Below are 17470 nucleotides of genomic sequence, written 5' to 3'. Positions count from 1 at the left end.
TGATCATATTAAGACCAAATGTCGACAAGGGTTTGTATTTGTAGGCTATAAACTTCAGACCAAAAAAGAAAGGTTTAACTGTATATTTTAGACCGGCTGTAATTGGAATTAGTAGTTTAAGTAGTTAAGAGCGTTTATCCATGCATTTGAAGTTCTGAGTTTGAATCCGAAACTTTAGCTCGGACGTAGAATTTGTTCGACCAGAGTTGAGGTCAGTAGAGAAATTTTCAGCTGCTGTGATGATTAGGATTTTGAATTTTCCTTGTATGCGTTGTTATGATATCAAGTTCTAGATTCCCTAAACGCGAAGAATCACAAAAGTAAACTAATCACACAAATACAAGGAATTATGAGGTTCACTCAATATGAGCTACGTCGTAAGTTGCCACAAGATTCCCACCATTAGAAAAGAAGAACAGTTTATAGAAACTCAAGATTTTCTCTGAACGCTTTTCTTAAACACTAAGAAAAGTATATTTCTCATTAATTTTTAAATGAAGGATACAACCACTAATATATAGTCTTTGACTATTTACACTCTAACTAACCAAAACAAAATACATTACAACAAACTTAAAACAAACTAATAACAACATTTGTTATGACTTGGCATCTTCATCTTTACACTCCCTCAAGCCAAACTTGGAAGAATTGAGAGTTCCAAGTGAGAGTTTGGATTGTAGAAACTGAAACCTATTTTTGGAAAAAGACTTTGTATGAATATCAACAATCTGATCTTGGCTACACACATATTGAACTTTGATTAATTTGGCAAGAACCAATTCCCGGATATAGTGATAATCTATTTCAACATGCTTAGTGCGAGCATGAAAAATAGGATTAGAAGCAAGATATATGGCTGAAATGTTATCACACACCAGAGGGTGGGTTTAGCAGTCATGGGAAAATCTTTCAATACTTTGCATATCCAAGTAATCTCTGCTGCAATTTGAGCCAAAGATCAATATTATGCCTCAGTGGATGAACAAGCCACTATTGTTTGTTTCTTTGCACACCAGCTGATCAGGTTAGAACCTAAAAATGGACAAAAACCATTAGTAGGTCTTCTATCAAATGTGCAGCCAGCCTAATCTGCATCTGAGTAAGCAGAAAGATGTAAATGACTTTGTTTAAAAAGAATACCCTGAGAGATAGTGCCTTTGAGAAATCTTAAAATTCCCTTTGCTGCTTGCATATGTGTAACTGTTGGTGCATGCATAAACTGACACACTTGCTTTACAACAAATGAAATATTAGGTCTGGTTTAGGTAAGGTATTGTAGGCCACTAACTATAGATCGATATTCAGTGGGATTAGGTAACAGTTCACCATTATGATCCAATTTTGTAAAACTAAGGGGTGTACAACAGGGTTTAGCTCCATCCATATTGGTCTTTTGTAAAAGATCAAGTAAATACTTGCCTTGATGTAGAAAAATACTATCTTTGGTTCTGTGAACTTCCAAACCAAAAAAATAATGTAAGGGTCCCAAGTCTTTGACTGGAAATAGGGTACTCAACTGTTGAATGAGTTGTTTGCAGAGAGAAGTATTGGGACAACTAATGAGAGTATCGTCAACATAAACCAGTACAATGACCAAGGTTGGGAATTTAAGAACAAACAGAGAAGCATTTGAAGATGATTAAGTAAAGCCAAGAGATTTAAGAGCCTAAAACAACTTATCAAACCAGGTTATAATGGCTTGTTTAAGACCATATAAGGATTTCTTTAGCTTACACACATGATTAGGAAGAGATGGATCTTGAAACCTAGGAGGTTGTATGATGAACACTTCTTCTTTCAAATCCCCATGAAGAAAAACATTGCTAATATCTAACTGACTAAGAAACCAGTTAAATTGAATAACAAAAGTTAACAATATTCTGATGGTGACAGGTTTAGCGACAGGGCTAAAAGTTTCTTGATAATCTAAACCTTCCTTTTGATGAAAGTCTTTGGCAACAAGCTTGACTTTGTATCTTTCAATGGAGCCATCAGGGTTTTTCTTAAGTTTGAATACCTATTTACAACCAACAATATTCTTAAAGGATATAGGAGGGACAAGAATCCAAGTACCTGTAGATTAAAGTGCATTGAACTCATTTTGCATTGCCAATCTCTAATTTGCAGATTTTGAAGCTTGCAGATATGTAGTAGGAATCACTTCAATGGAAGAATGAAGAGGGTGTTTAGTTGCACTAAATGCCTTTGGTTTGGAAATACCATTTTTAGACCTTGTGATCATGGGATGTACATTTTTAACCTGCTGCAAATGTGGAACCTGCTGCTCAGAAAAGTGATTGGAGTCTGTGGTGTCACTTGGTAAAAGTGAAGCATGTGAGGTAGGTACAATACAAACTGGAGTAGTAGTTGTTGAAGTACTAGGTTGAGCAGGAGAGGAAATAGATGAGGGTAGAGAAAACTCCAAATCAATATTCTGAGACAAAGAAGAGGGAACAGAAGACACAGGGTGATGAAAACCATGAAAAGGAAATGTAGTCTCATTAAAGACTACATGTCTTGAAATATAAGCCATTTGTGTTTTTGTATCCAAACATCTATATACCTTATGATGTAAGCTATATCCCAAGAAAACACAACTTTTACTTTTTCCATCAAGCTTGGATAACACATAAGACTTTAATCATGAAAACACAGACAACCAAAGACCTTGAGCTTGGAGTAATCTGGAATAGTATGACATAATAACTCCCAAGGTGATTGTGTAATCCCAGAGTGTGGCAATTTGTTAATAAGATATAGTGCAGTAGTGAAGGCTTCAACCCAGTATTGATGAGGAATACGTGATTGAACTAATAGAGTTCTAGCTGACTTAACTAGATGGTGATGTTTCCTTTCTACACAACCATTTTGTTATGGTGTGTGTGGACCACTCAATTGATGAAAAATTCCATAAGTATGAAGATAAGATTTAAAAGATACATTGGTAAACTCATCCTCGGAATCAGAATGTATAGTTTTGATTTTATTGCCATTTTTGTTTTCTAAATGGTTTTTGAAGATTACAAAAGTAGAATACACTTAAGATTTGACATTTAAAGGAAAGAGTCAACTATACTTGCTAAAATCATCAACTATGTGTAGATAGTACTTAAATCCACTCACTGAAGTTACAGGAGCAGGACCCCACAAGTCACAATGTAACAATTCTAAGCTATGAGTAGTTGATGAAGTGGAAGAACCAAAAGGTAACTTGTGATTCTTTGCTATAGCATAGTCAGAGCAAAAGAAATCCACAGTTGATGTTCCTTTGACTGCAAGTTTATTAGTAGATAGTAGTGTACGAAACATAGAAGAAGAGGGATAGCCTAACCTACTATGCCAGAGCCTGAGAGGAGCTGGAACACTTACAAGAGCATGAGAAGAGCTGGAATATGATAAACCAAGGGGAGAAGAGCTTTGCAAACGATAAAAACCATCATTAACTGGACCCTACAAAAGCATCTTCCCCGTAGAACGATCATTTACAATGGATCCATCAGAATCAAGAGTTAATGCACAATAGTTATCCTTAAGAAACTGATAAGCATACAACATATTATGCTTCATTTTTGGAACATGAAGAACATTGCGCAATTTAAAGGCAGCATAAGAAGTATGCAATGAAGAAGAACCGATATGGTGTATGGACAGACCTTTACCATCACCAATATAGACTTTGTCCTCTCCAGTGTATGGTGTTAGTGAGTTGATGTTGGCAATGTCATTTGTGATGTGGGAAGTGGTGCTAGAATCAATGAGCCAAGATGAAGATGGTTTGGAGTTGTAATGAGCACACATGGTCGCAAGTTTTGTAGGTGGAATTCTTCCAGGAATGTTAGGATTCATGCGATCGAAGCAATTAATGGCTTCATGGCTTGTTGAACCACAAATCTGACAGATGATATAATTTCCAGAGAAATTAAAACCACAAAACCCTTGATTCTGACCTTAATTTGAAGAATTTCCACGAAAATTACCCCGAGAACCACGATTGTGATGGAAACAATTGTTGTTGTTGAATTGATATCCTCAATTGTTGTTTCTTCCACGATTAAAGGGAAATTGAGAAGAATTTGGATGTGAGAATTGATTATAAGCGGCAAATGCTTGAGGCGGTGGAGTGGGAAGTAGAGGTGCTTGTGACTGCACAGAGAACGCCTGAAACGGTTCTGTATTGGATGAGATCTTCTTGCGACGAGACATGAAGAGTTTTTTTGTGAGAAAAAGTCCAAGTAGTTCATTTAAAGAAGTGGATGAAAGGCAAAACATGAGTGAATCAATGAACGATTCGAACTCATCTGGTAAACCAGCCAGTGTTGCCACTATTAAATCGCGATCGGAGATCGATGCTCCAGCAGTAGAGAGAGAATCAGAGATTTCTTTCAACTATTGCAGATAATCTAACACAGATTGAAAGCCTTTCTGTATGGCTTGGAGACGAGATTGAAGCTGGTGAATATAAGCATCAGAAACACCACCAAAATGTTGCTCTAGCTTGATCCAGAGATTGCAAGAAGAAAATACACTAACGGTAAAGGGAAGGACATCTTTAGAAAGTGTAGAATTCAACTAGATAAGAAGATTATGATCTTTCTCATACCAGAGCTCAAGGGCAGGATTGATGGAGCGATTTGGGAGAAAAGGCGGTGGACACAACTCAGTTCCATCAACGATTCCAAAAAGCTTGTAACGGCAGAGAATCGGTCCAAACAGTGCACGCCATAGAAGATAGTTGGATCGTTTGAGCTTGATTGGAACCATGCTTCCAATGTTTTGATTGTAAAAGATGCATACGAATTTGACGAATTTGTGAAATTAGGGTTTGGAGAAGAGGAATTGGGTACTGGATTTTGAAGCGATTCATGATGAGATGATGAATCAGAAGCAGAAACCATGGCAGCTGAGATGAAATCCTTGAAAACAATAAAAAAATTAGAGATGCGAAGCGAAGACGATGAGGATCGATGAGGCCGGAAGGCAAGAGGCGGTTGATACCATATAGAAAATCAAGACTTTATCTGAAAGTTTTTCTTAAACACTAAGAAAAGTGTATTTCTCATTAATTTTTAAATGAATGATACAACCACTAATATATAATCTTTGACTATTTACACTCTAACTAACCAAAACAGAATACATTACAGCAAACTTATAACAAACTAATAACAACATTTATTATGACTTGGCATCTTCATCTTTACAGTTACATATACTCAAAGGGTAGTGCCATCTACATACTCATTTTTACTTCTCACATACCCCTATCAATTTGCAGCCTTTTGGACCAGATGAATTGAAGAAGACCGATAGCAAAAAATTAACAAAGGAGTGTGGAAAGTAAAAATAGTCGTGTGAATAGCACTAGCCATAGTGAAAGTGTTTCCTCACACTCACTTGTAATTAGGGTTTGTAATCACGTTCAAAGTTGCCTCAATGCAACAATTGGAGCTATTCAACTGATCACTAAGGTTGGGGCGATTGGTATGTCCACGCGAACTCCCAAACCTCTTGCATTGTACTGCTCGATCAATTACGATCATAACACAACTTAACACACCTTAATCGTCTACGCACCCATGCGCAAATGACTGACAATCGTTAATTGGTACGAACCAAGCATTAATCAAATCTCTCTATAGTTATGTTAAATTATATGAGTTTGTACTCATAAAGGGTGTTAACTTGTTTTTTTTCTTGACCTATTCATGTTGCAGTGCATTCAACTAGAAAAAAAAAAATCAAGTCTCTTATGAAGACCAAGTACACCTTGAATTAGCACATAAGCAAGCAACTTACATTTTTGACATTCTTTTTATAAAATAAAATGAACATTTTCGCATTTTCCCCCTTAATTCTTTTTGGTAATTTTCCATTGTCTTAGAAATTTAAAAGCCACCAAAATATCTAAAACTTGAGCAAAAGATATGCAGATAACCTACATACGAAGCTATATGCCACCCAACAACAAGAGAAGCCTTTGATTTATTGACTATTTGAGTTGACCTTTGAGGGTGAGGATCTTATTCTGATTCATTAGATCTATACCTAACTTAAATCCTTAATCGAGTGCTTAATCAAGTGCAATTTGGAGATTAATAATCTACATGTGCCTCACATGCTGACACCACCTGGCTTTTAGAACTCAATCAACAAGCTGTCCTCAAGTTTCATGACAAACTATTTTTAATTTTATTGAAACCTTAACGCAGCAAACACAACCATTAATTGGTGCTAACTATAAAATTATAAGCCTAACTAACATATGCTTTCTCTTTGTTGTAAATTAAAACCAAAAATAGTGAATTGGTGAAGTGGTCTTCTGTCAACTCAGTTGTCATGTTGCTTTAGCTGCTATAACAAGTCTGCTTGTTTAATATGTTATATCTGCATGAAACATGAACCCATTTTTCATACGTAATCGGTCCAGTAATCTTTTAATTTTTTTCCGTACGTAATCTGTCAACTAAGTTGGAAGAGTGAACGCTCCTAAATAACTGAACTATAAGCTCATGAATACATACTGAAAATAAAAATAGTTATTCGGCCTATTGTGCCAAGAAAGGATGTGTTCCATATACTCATGTCAACTCCAAAAACAACAATATCTATATTTGGAGTTTGAGAAATCTGATGCTTTACCACAGTGGTGAAAAATAATTATATTTATGCACCTTTGTGCGAATTTGATTCCATCAATTCATCTATCCTAACAATTTAACTAACTAATGCTATCATATGTCAAAAATATAATTGAAGTTTGAGGACCAGATGACAAGTCTTCAAATAGCTCAGAGATCGTTGGTTATAAAAAGACCCTGACAAATTATGAATATCAAACTCGAGACTTCAATTTAAGTATCCTTTTTCGGAATAAAAAAAAATGAATATATCATATATAGTTGTTATAACTTACACATGGACATTTTCTGAGAGTACAGAAGCTGAAATGGAATATCATTTCCTATTGCAATACATCTTTTCGTATAATATCCTAACATTTTCCTCACAAATTTTAAGTAGAAACTATACATGTCCAGAAGACATCGTCGCAAATTAAAGAATCGACACAGTATAACAACCATGCAGCCAGCCAAGAAGAAACTTGAATTGATTCCCTCACAGTTTTACAAAAAGGGCAATGCATTTCCTACACCATTTTCAATTTTTTTTTTTTAACCTTCCAACAAAATATATATTATAAGAGGACCTTGAGAGAGTTTCTGGCTTCAGCTACAAAAACAAAAAACCCAAAGTTCCTCTGCTGCTGCTGCTGCTGCTGTACGGTGTCGTACCATATATTAACCGTATATACTGTGAAACCCAAAACGCAAAAAAAGGAGGGCTTTTGCATGATCAGTCAAGCAACACTTCATGTGGCTACTCCGGGGTCAGACACATAACTTATTCTGTCCACCTCCTCCCACACCAACTTTGATGTTATTTCATCGTGCTCTGGTACATATTCCTGAGGCCAAAAAACCAAAACATATCATTAACCAGATCGTTCAGTAAATTTGTAAATTACGGTGTAGTTAAATAACAAAAAGGGTTAATTCGTACTAATCTTCCCTGATGAAATTATATGAAAATACACATTTACTTTTCGTAACATGGAAGGCTAAAGTACAACAACAAAAACTTCGCAACAAATCCGACCTAGAAATCCTAGGTAAATCTTCAAACAAATCTAAACCTAGGTACTGAGAATAGCAAACTTAGTTGAAATCCACTTGTATGCAACCGGGGACAAGGACGCCTTTCCCCCAACCCAGCATTGTCGCCAAGGTTAGCCAGATGGAGTTTGGACGGACCCAAAGTTCTTGACCAGATTGAACCGGACCAACCCATAACGATGCTTAATTATTCGGCATGATGCTATACAATGTAAGAAAAAGGTTCTCTTATTTATTTGTTCTCAATTAAGAGAGTTGCATCCATATTATACAAAGGAAATTTCTTCATTTTTGGTTATATAAAAATCTAAGCTTAAAGTCTACTCTGTCCAGACCATCCTTGTATTACCAAAACTTAAGCACATGCATATAGGATCAATGGGAATCTATGAGCATCATTGAGGCATAGTTTGAACACCTCAGGGACTTGAGAGTGTCCCCAGACCGTACCACATCGATCCGGTCCGTTAATTATTCATCTTGATGATCATATTCTATTCTGTGATGCACATGATATGATGAAAATAGGCACGAAGCATTACCTCCAGTTGTCTGACCAATTGCTTGGCAGTTGGAGCAGACACGATAATGTGCCGAGCAGTAGGAGAAACAAAGCCTTCATCAACGGCCTTATCAATGAAAGACAACAACGAATTGTAGTAACCGTCCACATTCAAAAGCCCCACCTACAATAAACAGGTAATTCTAACTAAATTATTTAATTAATCAATCAATTTATTAATAATATCAACTTCAAACACCCATTTAATCTCCATATTATATGTATGTCGTTCATATGTCCTCATTGTCTTGTGACCAACAACACCCTTCGTTTGACCAACAACCTCACCTTGTTTAAACCTTAAAAAATTAAATTTGAGAAGATTTCTCCCATTCAAACGGAGATCCTCCAAATAATCAACCACCTAACTTATGTTGTTTTTCCATGTGAATTAGAATTAAGTACCACATGCATTGATTCTCTGTTATATGAAGCTTTCTCATACATCCATACCACTCAATAAGATTGACTCACATCATCACAAATATCATCTCCCCGTCAACGTTGCTAACTAATACTTGTATGGAATTATGAAATGAAAGAGAGAGAATCGTGTACTTAAGAAACATGAAATATTTACAAATTGTAGGCATATGATAGACCTATTAATTCATAGAGACAGGGACACAATAAAATATTCTATAATGTGAAGAAATTGATTGTTAATTAGGGTTTTGTAGAAAATTTGGGGACATTAACAGTTATCTACAAGAACACAACTACATTTGAACAAACATACGACATGTAATCATGTGAGGGCTTGCTTCCATGTAAAGTTTGGAATCACGAGGTGGATAAATTTAGTTCTTCTTACAGGTTTCCGGTGGATTCCAAGTTGAGCCCAGGTAATGACTTCCAGCAATTCTTCTAGGGTACCATAGCCACCTGAACATAATAATTTCAATTAAAGGGTCTTACAAAAACAATTGAGAGTTGATTTGGATAATGGTTCAGAACTTCACATCCACATGGATGGCTTTCAACCCTCGATGCGTGTAAATCAAGAGTAAATACCACATATGTAACAGTTAAGAATCAGCTATTCACGCTAACTTTAACATTCGACAACAATAATAATTTCATAAGTGACGTCCGATTCATGGGTTAAAACCATACCAGGGAGGGCAATGAAAGCATCAGCTTGACGGGCCATCTCGGCTTTCCTTTGGTGCATATCTGAGACAGTTCTCACTTCTCCAACAGTTTCACCAGTTATCTACAACAATTTAATCAGATCACATTATTAATTAATCATTTAGAGATCGGTAAATGTGTCACTTAAAATCAGCACATTAAGCCTTTAAATGTACCTCTCTAGGCATTAATGTCCTCGGAATAACACTGCAAAAACACCACGAACATTTATCAGCAAACCACTATGTCCACACTACCTATTAATAAAACTTTGGTTATCAATCAAAATTTTATGAAATTACCATTTTAACCCCCTCACCAAAATTGAACTCAAGTAAAAAACATAGGCAATTTAGTAATTACATGAACAAAAAAATTTCTGTTTTTTTAGAGCAACCTCACACTTAGCTTAGTACAACATGCACTATTTTAAAATAAAATAAAAATAAAAAGTATTCCCACGTTAGAAGAAACCACTTTATCATTATTCCAATTTTCATAACAGATTTATTTTTAAAAAAATTTAAAAACTAATTCCACTTCATAATAAAAAAACAAAATGAAATGAAAATTTTCACCGGTAATATATATTAACAAATGAATTTACTAAAAGTTCCCCATGGCCTAGTAGGCATATACCTGAATATTTAATTGATCAAAGATTTAGCAATTTGCTGACATCCCTTCGACCTAACAAGGGGCATTGACCATGCTAATTTGCAGCAGTTGTGTTTCACAGAACGTGTTTAAACTTTTACGAGACCAAGAGCTCTTACATTACAGGGAAAGCAGGCTTTTTACAAAATGCAATGCCAGTCCTTCTCTAAAAGTCTCCATAATTTTACTAATTATCTTTTCCATTACTGTAAATCTTTCTAACTGGAAGTTCCAGAGAGGGAACTGACATTGTAAGAATTTAAAGGGGAGGCAGATTCTCTGCCCTCCCACTTTTTATGTCTTCCCATGCCCTCTTGTTTTATATGGTCACGTCAATTTTTTATATTATTTTTTTTATAGAAATAATAAGACAAAAAGAAATAGTAATATAAAATGTTGACGTGACTTAACTGTGACCACACAAACAGAAAAACACGGTAAGATATGAGAAGTGGAAGGGTAGAGAACCTGCCTCTATTTAAAGGAGGTTAACTTTTAGAATTTACTGTAGATCACATAAAGCGGTTTGAAACCATGTTTACAATACCCAGAAGACACGGTAATTTTGCATAAATATGTGAACCTTTTTGTCCCAATAAAAAAAAAATGGAAGAAGGGAATGCACAAATTCCATTATAAAATATGGGGTTGCATTTGATCCTAGAATTCTATGTTGTCTGCCTTTGTGAACCCAGTAAATTAATAGATAATAGGGATTAATTTGCATGGTATGGTTCAATAAAAAATAAGAATGCAACCCAATTTGGCCAATCATTTCATAAGGGTAACTTATGCGTGTGGTGTGTATATGAGAGAGAGAGAGAGAGAGAGAGAGAGCGCTACAAACCCTAGGACATGGCGCCCCCCATCATGAACTGCCTGAGAAACAAGACCCATCAATCCCACGCTTCCACCACCATAGACCAGATCAATCCTTCTCTCCACCTTCCAAACACATCGAAATTCAAAACCCATCAACGTGTTAGAAACCCAGTTCCCATAAAATATAAAATGGAGTATGATTTGATTGAAACAAACTTGAAGTAGAATGGCAGCAAATAATAATAGTATGTTTCAGTGGATGGAATGAATGAATGAATAAAAACCCTAGCTAGGTAAAAAGAGGCTACTGTGTGAACATTAATTATTATTATTACAAAAAATAGGTATTAAATTTCTTGTCATGGAACCCCATAAACAAAAATCATGGAGATGAGGTTCAGTCATGGAAGCTTGTGAACACGCTTAAAAGGATCATGATACCGAGAGAGCACGTTTGGTTCCCTCCTGGCCGCCTGGAGAGAATTAATAAAAACCACATAGAGGCCAGTACTACTGCTGCAAAACTAATTTATCTTATAAAAATAAAAGGGTTTAATTAAAATCAAAACTCAGATCATGCAAGAAAGCTGCTTAACTGACAGCCAGTTTACAGCTAGCACCCTCTCCTTCCTCCCTCCCCCCCTCCCTCTCTCTCACGCCAAACATAAACCCTAATCAGGCTCAATGCTAGCTAGCTCTAGGTCTTGAACAATGATAAGCCCACGTTGAAGGCTTGTTTGGTTGCAAGACGACCCTTCACACCTCCACACTACTTGAGAAAACTTGGACAAATTGGCTAGTGCAGTGAGCTTTCGCTCTGCACCCAAGTTCGAAGCACCATCCTCGTGGTTGCTTCTATTCTTCTTTTTACAAGCTTCCATAGAAGCAAACCAAAATAGGAGAAAATTTAAAAATTGGAAGACTAGGAATTGACCGCAAACATTGTTTCAGGAAATTAAATTAGCCAAAAATGGAAACAATGTATCAATGCATTAAATCCAAATTCCTATGAAAGTCAAAGAAGATAAATATGGCTTCTCTGAATCCCAGGAGTAGAATCATTCGCAGAAAACCGAAATAGATCAATTTGGTACGTATGCACATATATACGATTAAACACTTTCTCTGAAACATAGATCTTTTGGCGATGAACTGTTCCAATTTATGTGGGAATTTTGGAACCCAAAAGGATGAATATATAAGAACAAAAAGAGAGAGATTGAAAGAGAAAATATAAAAATGAATCGAACGTTGATTACCAGCTCCTTCCCAAGTTCAACAGCAGCTTCTTGGTAGCTGGCTTTCTTCCCTGAACTGCTACCACAAAAAACACAAATCCTATTGAATCTCGACTTTGTCTCTTCCATCTCTCTCTCTCTCTCTCTCTCTCTCTCTCTCTCTCTCTATGATCTCAGAGATAGAATAATGATGATCTTCTGAGCAAGTGAGGGAGGGGGATGGTTGGGAATGAAAACAAAGTGAGTATTTGTTTATATGGGATGAAATATTACAACGCCTTCGCCAATTATATATTTGTATATATAGGCATGGGCGCTCTAGAGCACTCACTTTCCTATTTGAAAGGTTGAAAATATTTTAATGGTTTTGTTTGGAATTTGCTATTTATAAACCGCTTTTATTTATCAATAATTTTTTTTTATAGTAGTACTACTTTTCAGTATTGCAGTTATATAACTTATAAGAAAAAGTTTGTTGTTTGATAGGCAACCAACCAAATAATTTTGAATTATATAAAAGTAGTTTTGATGTCAAATAGAGTAGTTGGTTGTAAAACATAGACATATTGGAGAGACATATTTTTGTAGAAGTATTAACCATGGGAATAGGATCCTATTCAGATGTGGATTTTAGAGATTACTTTATCGTGTTCGTTCATTTAACATTCTGTAATCAGATATCATTTTGAATTTTTTTTGTTTAAAATTGAACACAAACATTACTTTACGAAAAATGATTACACGATGTATGATGAACGAACATGATGAAGTGATCCCTGAAATCCTCACAAATAGAATCCAAAGAGGATGCTCATCCTTAACCATGGGATGTTCCAAGTAACTCTCCAGCAACTTAATGAATTATTTTGAGTTGATTAGTGTGATTCCGTGCAACCGAAACATTTGCATTGCACAACCACTAGGTCTCTAAGTTTTTTTTTTTATGGTCAAGTTATGCTTGAAGATGGACACGGTTTGGTTCAGTGTGGTTTTGAGTAAAACCGCAATCGAAATCGAAACATTTTGTGGTGAAGTTCTATGCGGTTTAACACGCGCCAAAACCGAAATGAAATCAAACTATTTGGTTCAGTTCGGTGTGGTTTCAAACGGTTTTGGTTTGGTTTTTTATTAAAAAAAAATGTATAGTTTAAAATTTACACCTTATCTACACATAAGACGACCTCATTTTCCACACAGTACATGTTTACACCGATCTAATCTAAGTGTTCATTTATGCTGAAAATTAATAAAATAGAATCTTCGGCATGTTTTCACTTGGCCAAGAAGGAGATTTGTATTTGGCAGGAAAGGCTGATTAGCTTAATAAAGCCTACACTGTACATGTACATGAGGAGGATGGGAGAAGTGTTTATAAGTCAACACACTATATTTACTTGTAACAGATGACATATATTCCAACTCCATATATATAGATATAGAGCACCTGTTTTTGCACCTTTACATGTTAATTACTAAGATGGTATAGTATAGTACCAAAAAAAGTTGTAAGTTTGCACAAGAAAATTACATGTCAATCCCAATGCAAGTGTTGATTTGCATCATTTATTGTTAAGCTTATGGTTACTAAATCTAGGAAGATGGTTTGTTATGCAAAAGTTGGGGATGATTTTGTTAATCTACTCTTCAGTTTTCTAAAGAAATGCAGTGTAGCTTTTCCTCTTCGAAAGGTTGCATTGATAAGTGCTAATTGTCAAATAGAATAGGGGTGAAAATGGATGACATTCTAGTGTAGTTGAGTTCATACTAAATGTATGTACTCTAACAAACAACCAATTAAAACATGACATTTAATTTGGGCTACAGTTTTGGTTTCAGTGCGGTTTTCAAAAGCCAAAACGGAAACCAAACAATTTCCTACTCTACGGTTTGATTTCAAAACCGCAACTGTTTCAAAACCACAAAATCAAACCTTTCGATGCAGTTCGATTTGATTCGTGTTTTCGGTTTCAAGTGTCAACCTCTAGTTATGATTTCATAATAGAAGAGAAGTACAATAAAAAGACTCCAATAATAGGAAGAAAAAGCAAAACTTTCATGGTTACCAGGGAAAAAACAAAGGGCATTCACATTTTAGAGTTGGATGATGTTAGAGATACTAAATTGTTAAATTAAATATACAAACTAAATGATGTATCACCAATAGAAAATAAGCACGTTAATCTAATCACTAACAATGTGACATCTCACATCACCCAGGGGAGTGATCCTTATATGTATATTCCCATCCCTACCTAGCACGAGGCCTTTTGGGAGCTCATTGGCTTCGGGTTCTGTAGGAACTCCGAAGTTAAGCGAGTAGCGCGCGAGAGCATTCCCAGGATGGGTGACCCATCGGGAAGTTCTCGTGTGAATTCCTAGAAACAAAACCGTGAAGGCGTGGTCGGGGCCCAAAGCGGACAATATCGTGCTATGGTGGTGGAGCGGGCACGGGAAGTGGTCCCCTCTCGGACCAGGATGTGACAATTTGGTATTAGAGCCTAACCCTGGTCGCGAATGTGCCGACGAAAATGTCGGGCCCCTAAGGGGGGTGGATTATGACATCCCACATCGCCCAGGGGAGTGATCCTTATATGTATATTCTCATCCCTACCTAGCACGAGGCATTTTGGGAGCTCACTGGCTTTGGGTTCCGTAGGAACTCCAAAGTTAAACGAGTAGCGCGCGAAAACATTCCCAGGATGGGTGACCCATCGGGAAGTTCTCGTGTGAGTTCCCAGAAACAAAACTATGAGGGCGTGGTTGGGGCCCAAAGCGGACAATATCGTGCTACGATGGTGAAGCAGGCTCGGAAAGTGGTCCCCACCGGGCCGAGATGTGACAAACAATCAGATCATTTGATTTATGACTTGAATTGTTTTTGAAACCAAGTAATTTAGTCAAAGGTCAATAAAATCTTGACAAATTGTCATATATTAATGGCCATTTTTTTTTACATAATCAATGAATTATTTATAATAGTTATGCATAGATCATAAATTTAGGCTAATTAGAAAATAACTATTATATATTTCTCTCGTCACTTTATTCTTTTTCTTATCTATCCCATTTCTCGTCCTTATTTACCACTTCACTCTCTTGATTATCTTTCCTCTCCCTACTCTCTTTATCTCTCCCTCTTCAATCCCAACCGCAGTATATTTTATACGTGCCTCCAGTTTTTATTCTTCAAGTCCAAAGTGTTTTTTTTTTTTTTTTTCGTTAAATAGGTTTGAAGAGCTTTAGTTTGGTTGAACATGCATGAAGCTTTGTTATACGTATAGCAGGGTGGCTATGGTGATTGATGTGGATGCAAATTTCTTCCTCCTTATTCTTGGACCAAATTGCACCTAGAAAACAAATAACACCTTTGGTCAAGGCCAAGAGCTTCACGCGCCCACGATGAATTTTGGGGGGGGAGGGGGGGCTTTGGCCGAAGAACCTCCAATGCCAAAGTTAGAATTTTGAGGGAAAAGTGTTTGGAGAATTTAGAGAATTTAGCAAGAGTGTAAAACTTAGGTTTTGGAGAAAATGAGGGTCTTTATATAGGGATGTGGCCAGCCCCTTTGGAAGGAGGAGGACGAGCCACTTGGATGGTTTTTTGGGTGAGATTCATGATTTGTTAGCTAATTAATATAAATTGAAAGGAATGATTTGGGGGTTATCTTGTGGAGAAGATTTGATGAGGATGGATGAAATAGGTTTTGAATAATTACCTATTTTGAGCACTTTGGACCTTGATTGAGTCATGATTGTCCACTGCTCATGCGTAGGAGTTCCGGTATTCCTCGGGGTTAATTTTGTCCTTTTTACCCTAGAATCCACGTGTCACCTCCATATTTTTCTCGATTATTTTTGGCTCCACAAATACCCCTACACCTGCTGAGCTACTTGCAAGAAAGGGCAACAGGTGTAGAGATTTCCAACTTTGATGCAGATTCTCACTTGGACTTGGAATTAGATTCTTCTAGGAAAGGGAAATAAATCGCCTCCAAAGCCTATTTAAGCCTACCTTAAGTAGGGGATTAAATCAACTTCGGAGGGCTATTATTTATCCCTACGAGAAAGAAAGAAAACTAGAGGATATTTGTTCCCCCTCCCCTAACACTCTTTTTTACTTGCCTGTGTAAATAACCGTCTTCCGTTGATTTCTTTGTCTTCTCCGCCCCGCACCGATGTAAGAAAAAGTTAATTCTCTTTGTCTTCTTCTTAGGTGGTGCTGCCACGGGGCAGCTGTCGAGGTGGTGCGACACGTCGGCTGACAGGGTTAAGAGTCGGCTTAGCATGGGCCAATGAGGTGGAGTGGCAAGGGCCATTGCTTGTGCTGTTCAGCTTGACTGAAGCCAAGGATTGGCTCGGCGTGGGCCAAGGAAGTGGCGTGGCATAGGCCACGGTTTGGGCTGCCACGTTTGGGTTGCTTGCCAAAAATAAGAAAACTGCTTGAGTTTGATTTCTCAGCTGCCGTAGATAGAGCAATCAAGGATGGAGTTGCCAAGATCGGAGCTGTTGAAGATGAAGTGTCGAATGAGCGAATTGTTAGTGCAAAGTGGTTGTTGCCCCCTGACCATTTGATACTTAGTTGGTTTTCAAGCATTCAATCTTTTGAGCTATGTGGCATTCTCGCACTAGAGAGTTACCCAAATGGGTGTTGGGGAATTAGTTTACCCTCCCGCACTGGAGAGCAATTAGTTTACTCTCTAGCACTAGAGAACAATTAGTTTACCCTCTCGCATTGGAGCGCTATTAGTTTACCCTTTCACACTGGAGAGCAATTAGTTTACCATCTCGCACTGGAGAGCTTACTCAAATGGGTGTCGGGGAATTGGTTTACCCTCTCGCATTGAAGAGCTTCATTACTACAAAAGAGGTTATCACTAGCGTGTAAAAACCGACACGAAACCCCAATTACTGTTGGATTTTTGGAAAAAATCGGACATTAAATCGTGCAATGTCGGATAAAGGAACCAACACCATTGCTAGCGTCACGAAAAGGGTATTGATGTCGGTTAGTCCCCTTAATCCACCACAAATAAGGAAAGCAATATAAAATAAAAAAGGATAGTAGAGTCAGTTAAAAATGACATCGAGGCTCACGTCGGATAAAGGCGACATTAAGTATTGACAATGATTAATTGATGAGGCAAACTGGTGTCGGTCCTAGCCAACACCACCTAATAATTTGATAATAAAATAACCACTATAATGTCGCCCATAAGCAACACCACAAAATATTAATAATAATAAAAAAATAAAAATGTTTGTCTCAGTTTTTAATTGCTTCGTTCATGCATTTCTGCAAATATATTGTCGCTCATGCATTTCTGCAAATATACTATACATTTCTTCACTACTTCGTTCCATCTCCTAACAGACTGAAATCACTA

The 17470-nt window shown here is 36.9% G+C and overlaps 1 protein-coding gene across 2 annotated transcripts; it reads right to left on the bottom strand.

Annotated features, from left to right (window-relative positions):
- Positions 1–214: 214 nt before the first annotated feature.
- LOC103961708 (cytokinin riboside 5'-monophosphate phosphoribohydrolase LOG7) lies at positions 215–12227 on the bottom strand. Of its 2 annotated transcripts, none has more exons than XM_048568097.1 (7): positions 12111–12227; positions 10877–10974; positions 9549–9579; positions 9355–9454; positions 9053–9123; positions 8209–8362; positions 215–757 (listed from the first exon to the last, which is right to left on the bottom strand). In XM_048568097.1, the coding sequence occupies exons 1-7, from the start codon at positions 12216–12218 to the stop codon at positions 600–602; spliced, it is 720 nt and encodes a 239-aa protein (XP_048424054.1). In that variant the 5' UTR covers positions 12219–12227; the 3' UTR covers positions 215–599. The 2 variants fall into 2 exon arrangements, with proteins under 2 accessions (XP_048424054.1, XP_009372569.2); XM_009374294.3 differs by lacking the exon at positions 215–757 and adding an exon at positions 7373–7468 and having other exon boundaries at positions 8219–8362.
- Between the last annotated feature and the right edge of the window lie 5243 nt (positions 12228–17470).

Source organism: the organism of the source record quoted next, unplaced genomic scaffold (assembly GCF_019419815.1).
Source record: "Pyrus x bretschneideri cultivar Hongxiangsu unplaced genomic scaffold, Pyrus_bretschneideri_v1 Contig47, whole genome shotgun sequence".
Classification (NCBI taxonomy): domain Eukaryota; kingdom Viridiplantae; phylum Streptophyta; class Magnoliopsida; order Rosales; family Rosaceae; genus Pyrus; species Pyrus x bretschneideri.
The sequence above is the reverse complement of the archived record's forward strand: the minus strand, read 5'-3'. Positions and strand labels throughout refer to the sequence as shown.

What these genes read in the sequence shown, in the direction of transcription:
- LOC103961708 (XM_048568097.1), bottom strand. Translation starts at nt 12,218, where the DNA reads ATGGAAGAGACAAAGTCGAGATTCAATAGGATTTGTGTTTTTTGTGGT. An exon ending in TGCTTTCATTGCCCTCCCTG is followed by an intron (nt 9,124 to 9,354) that starts GTATGGTTTTAA and finishes TATTATGTTCAG; the next exon opens with GTGGCTATGGTACCCTAGAA. An exon ending in ACAACTGGAGGTAATGCTTC is followed by an intron (nt 758 to 8,208) that starts GTGCCTATTTTC and finishes AATTAATCAAAG; the next exon opens with TTCAATATGTGTGTAGCCAA.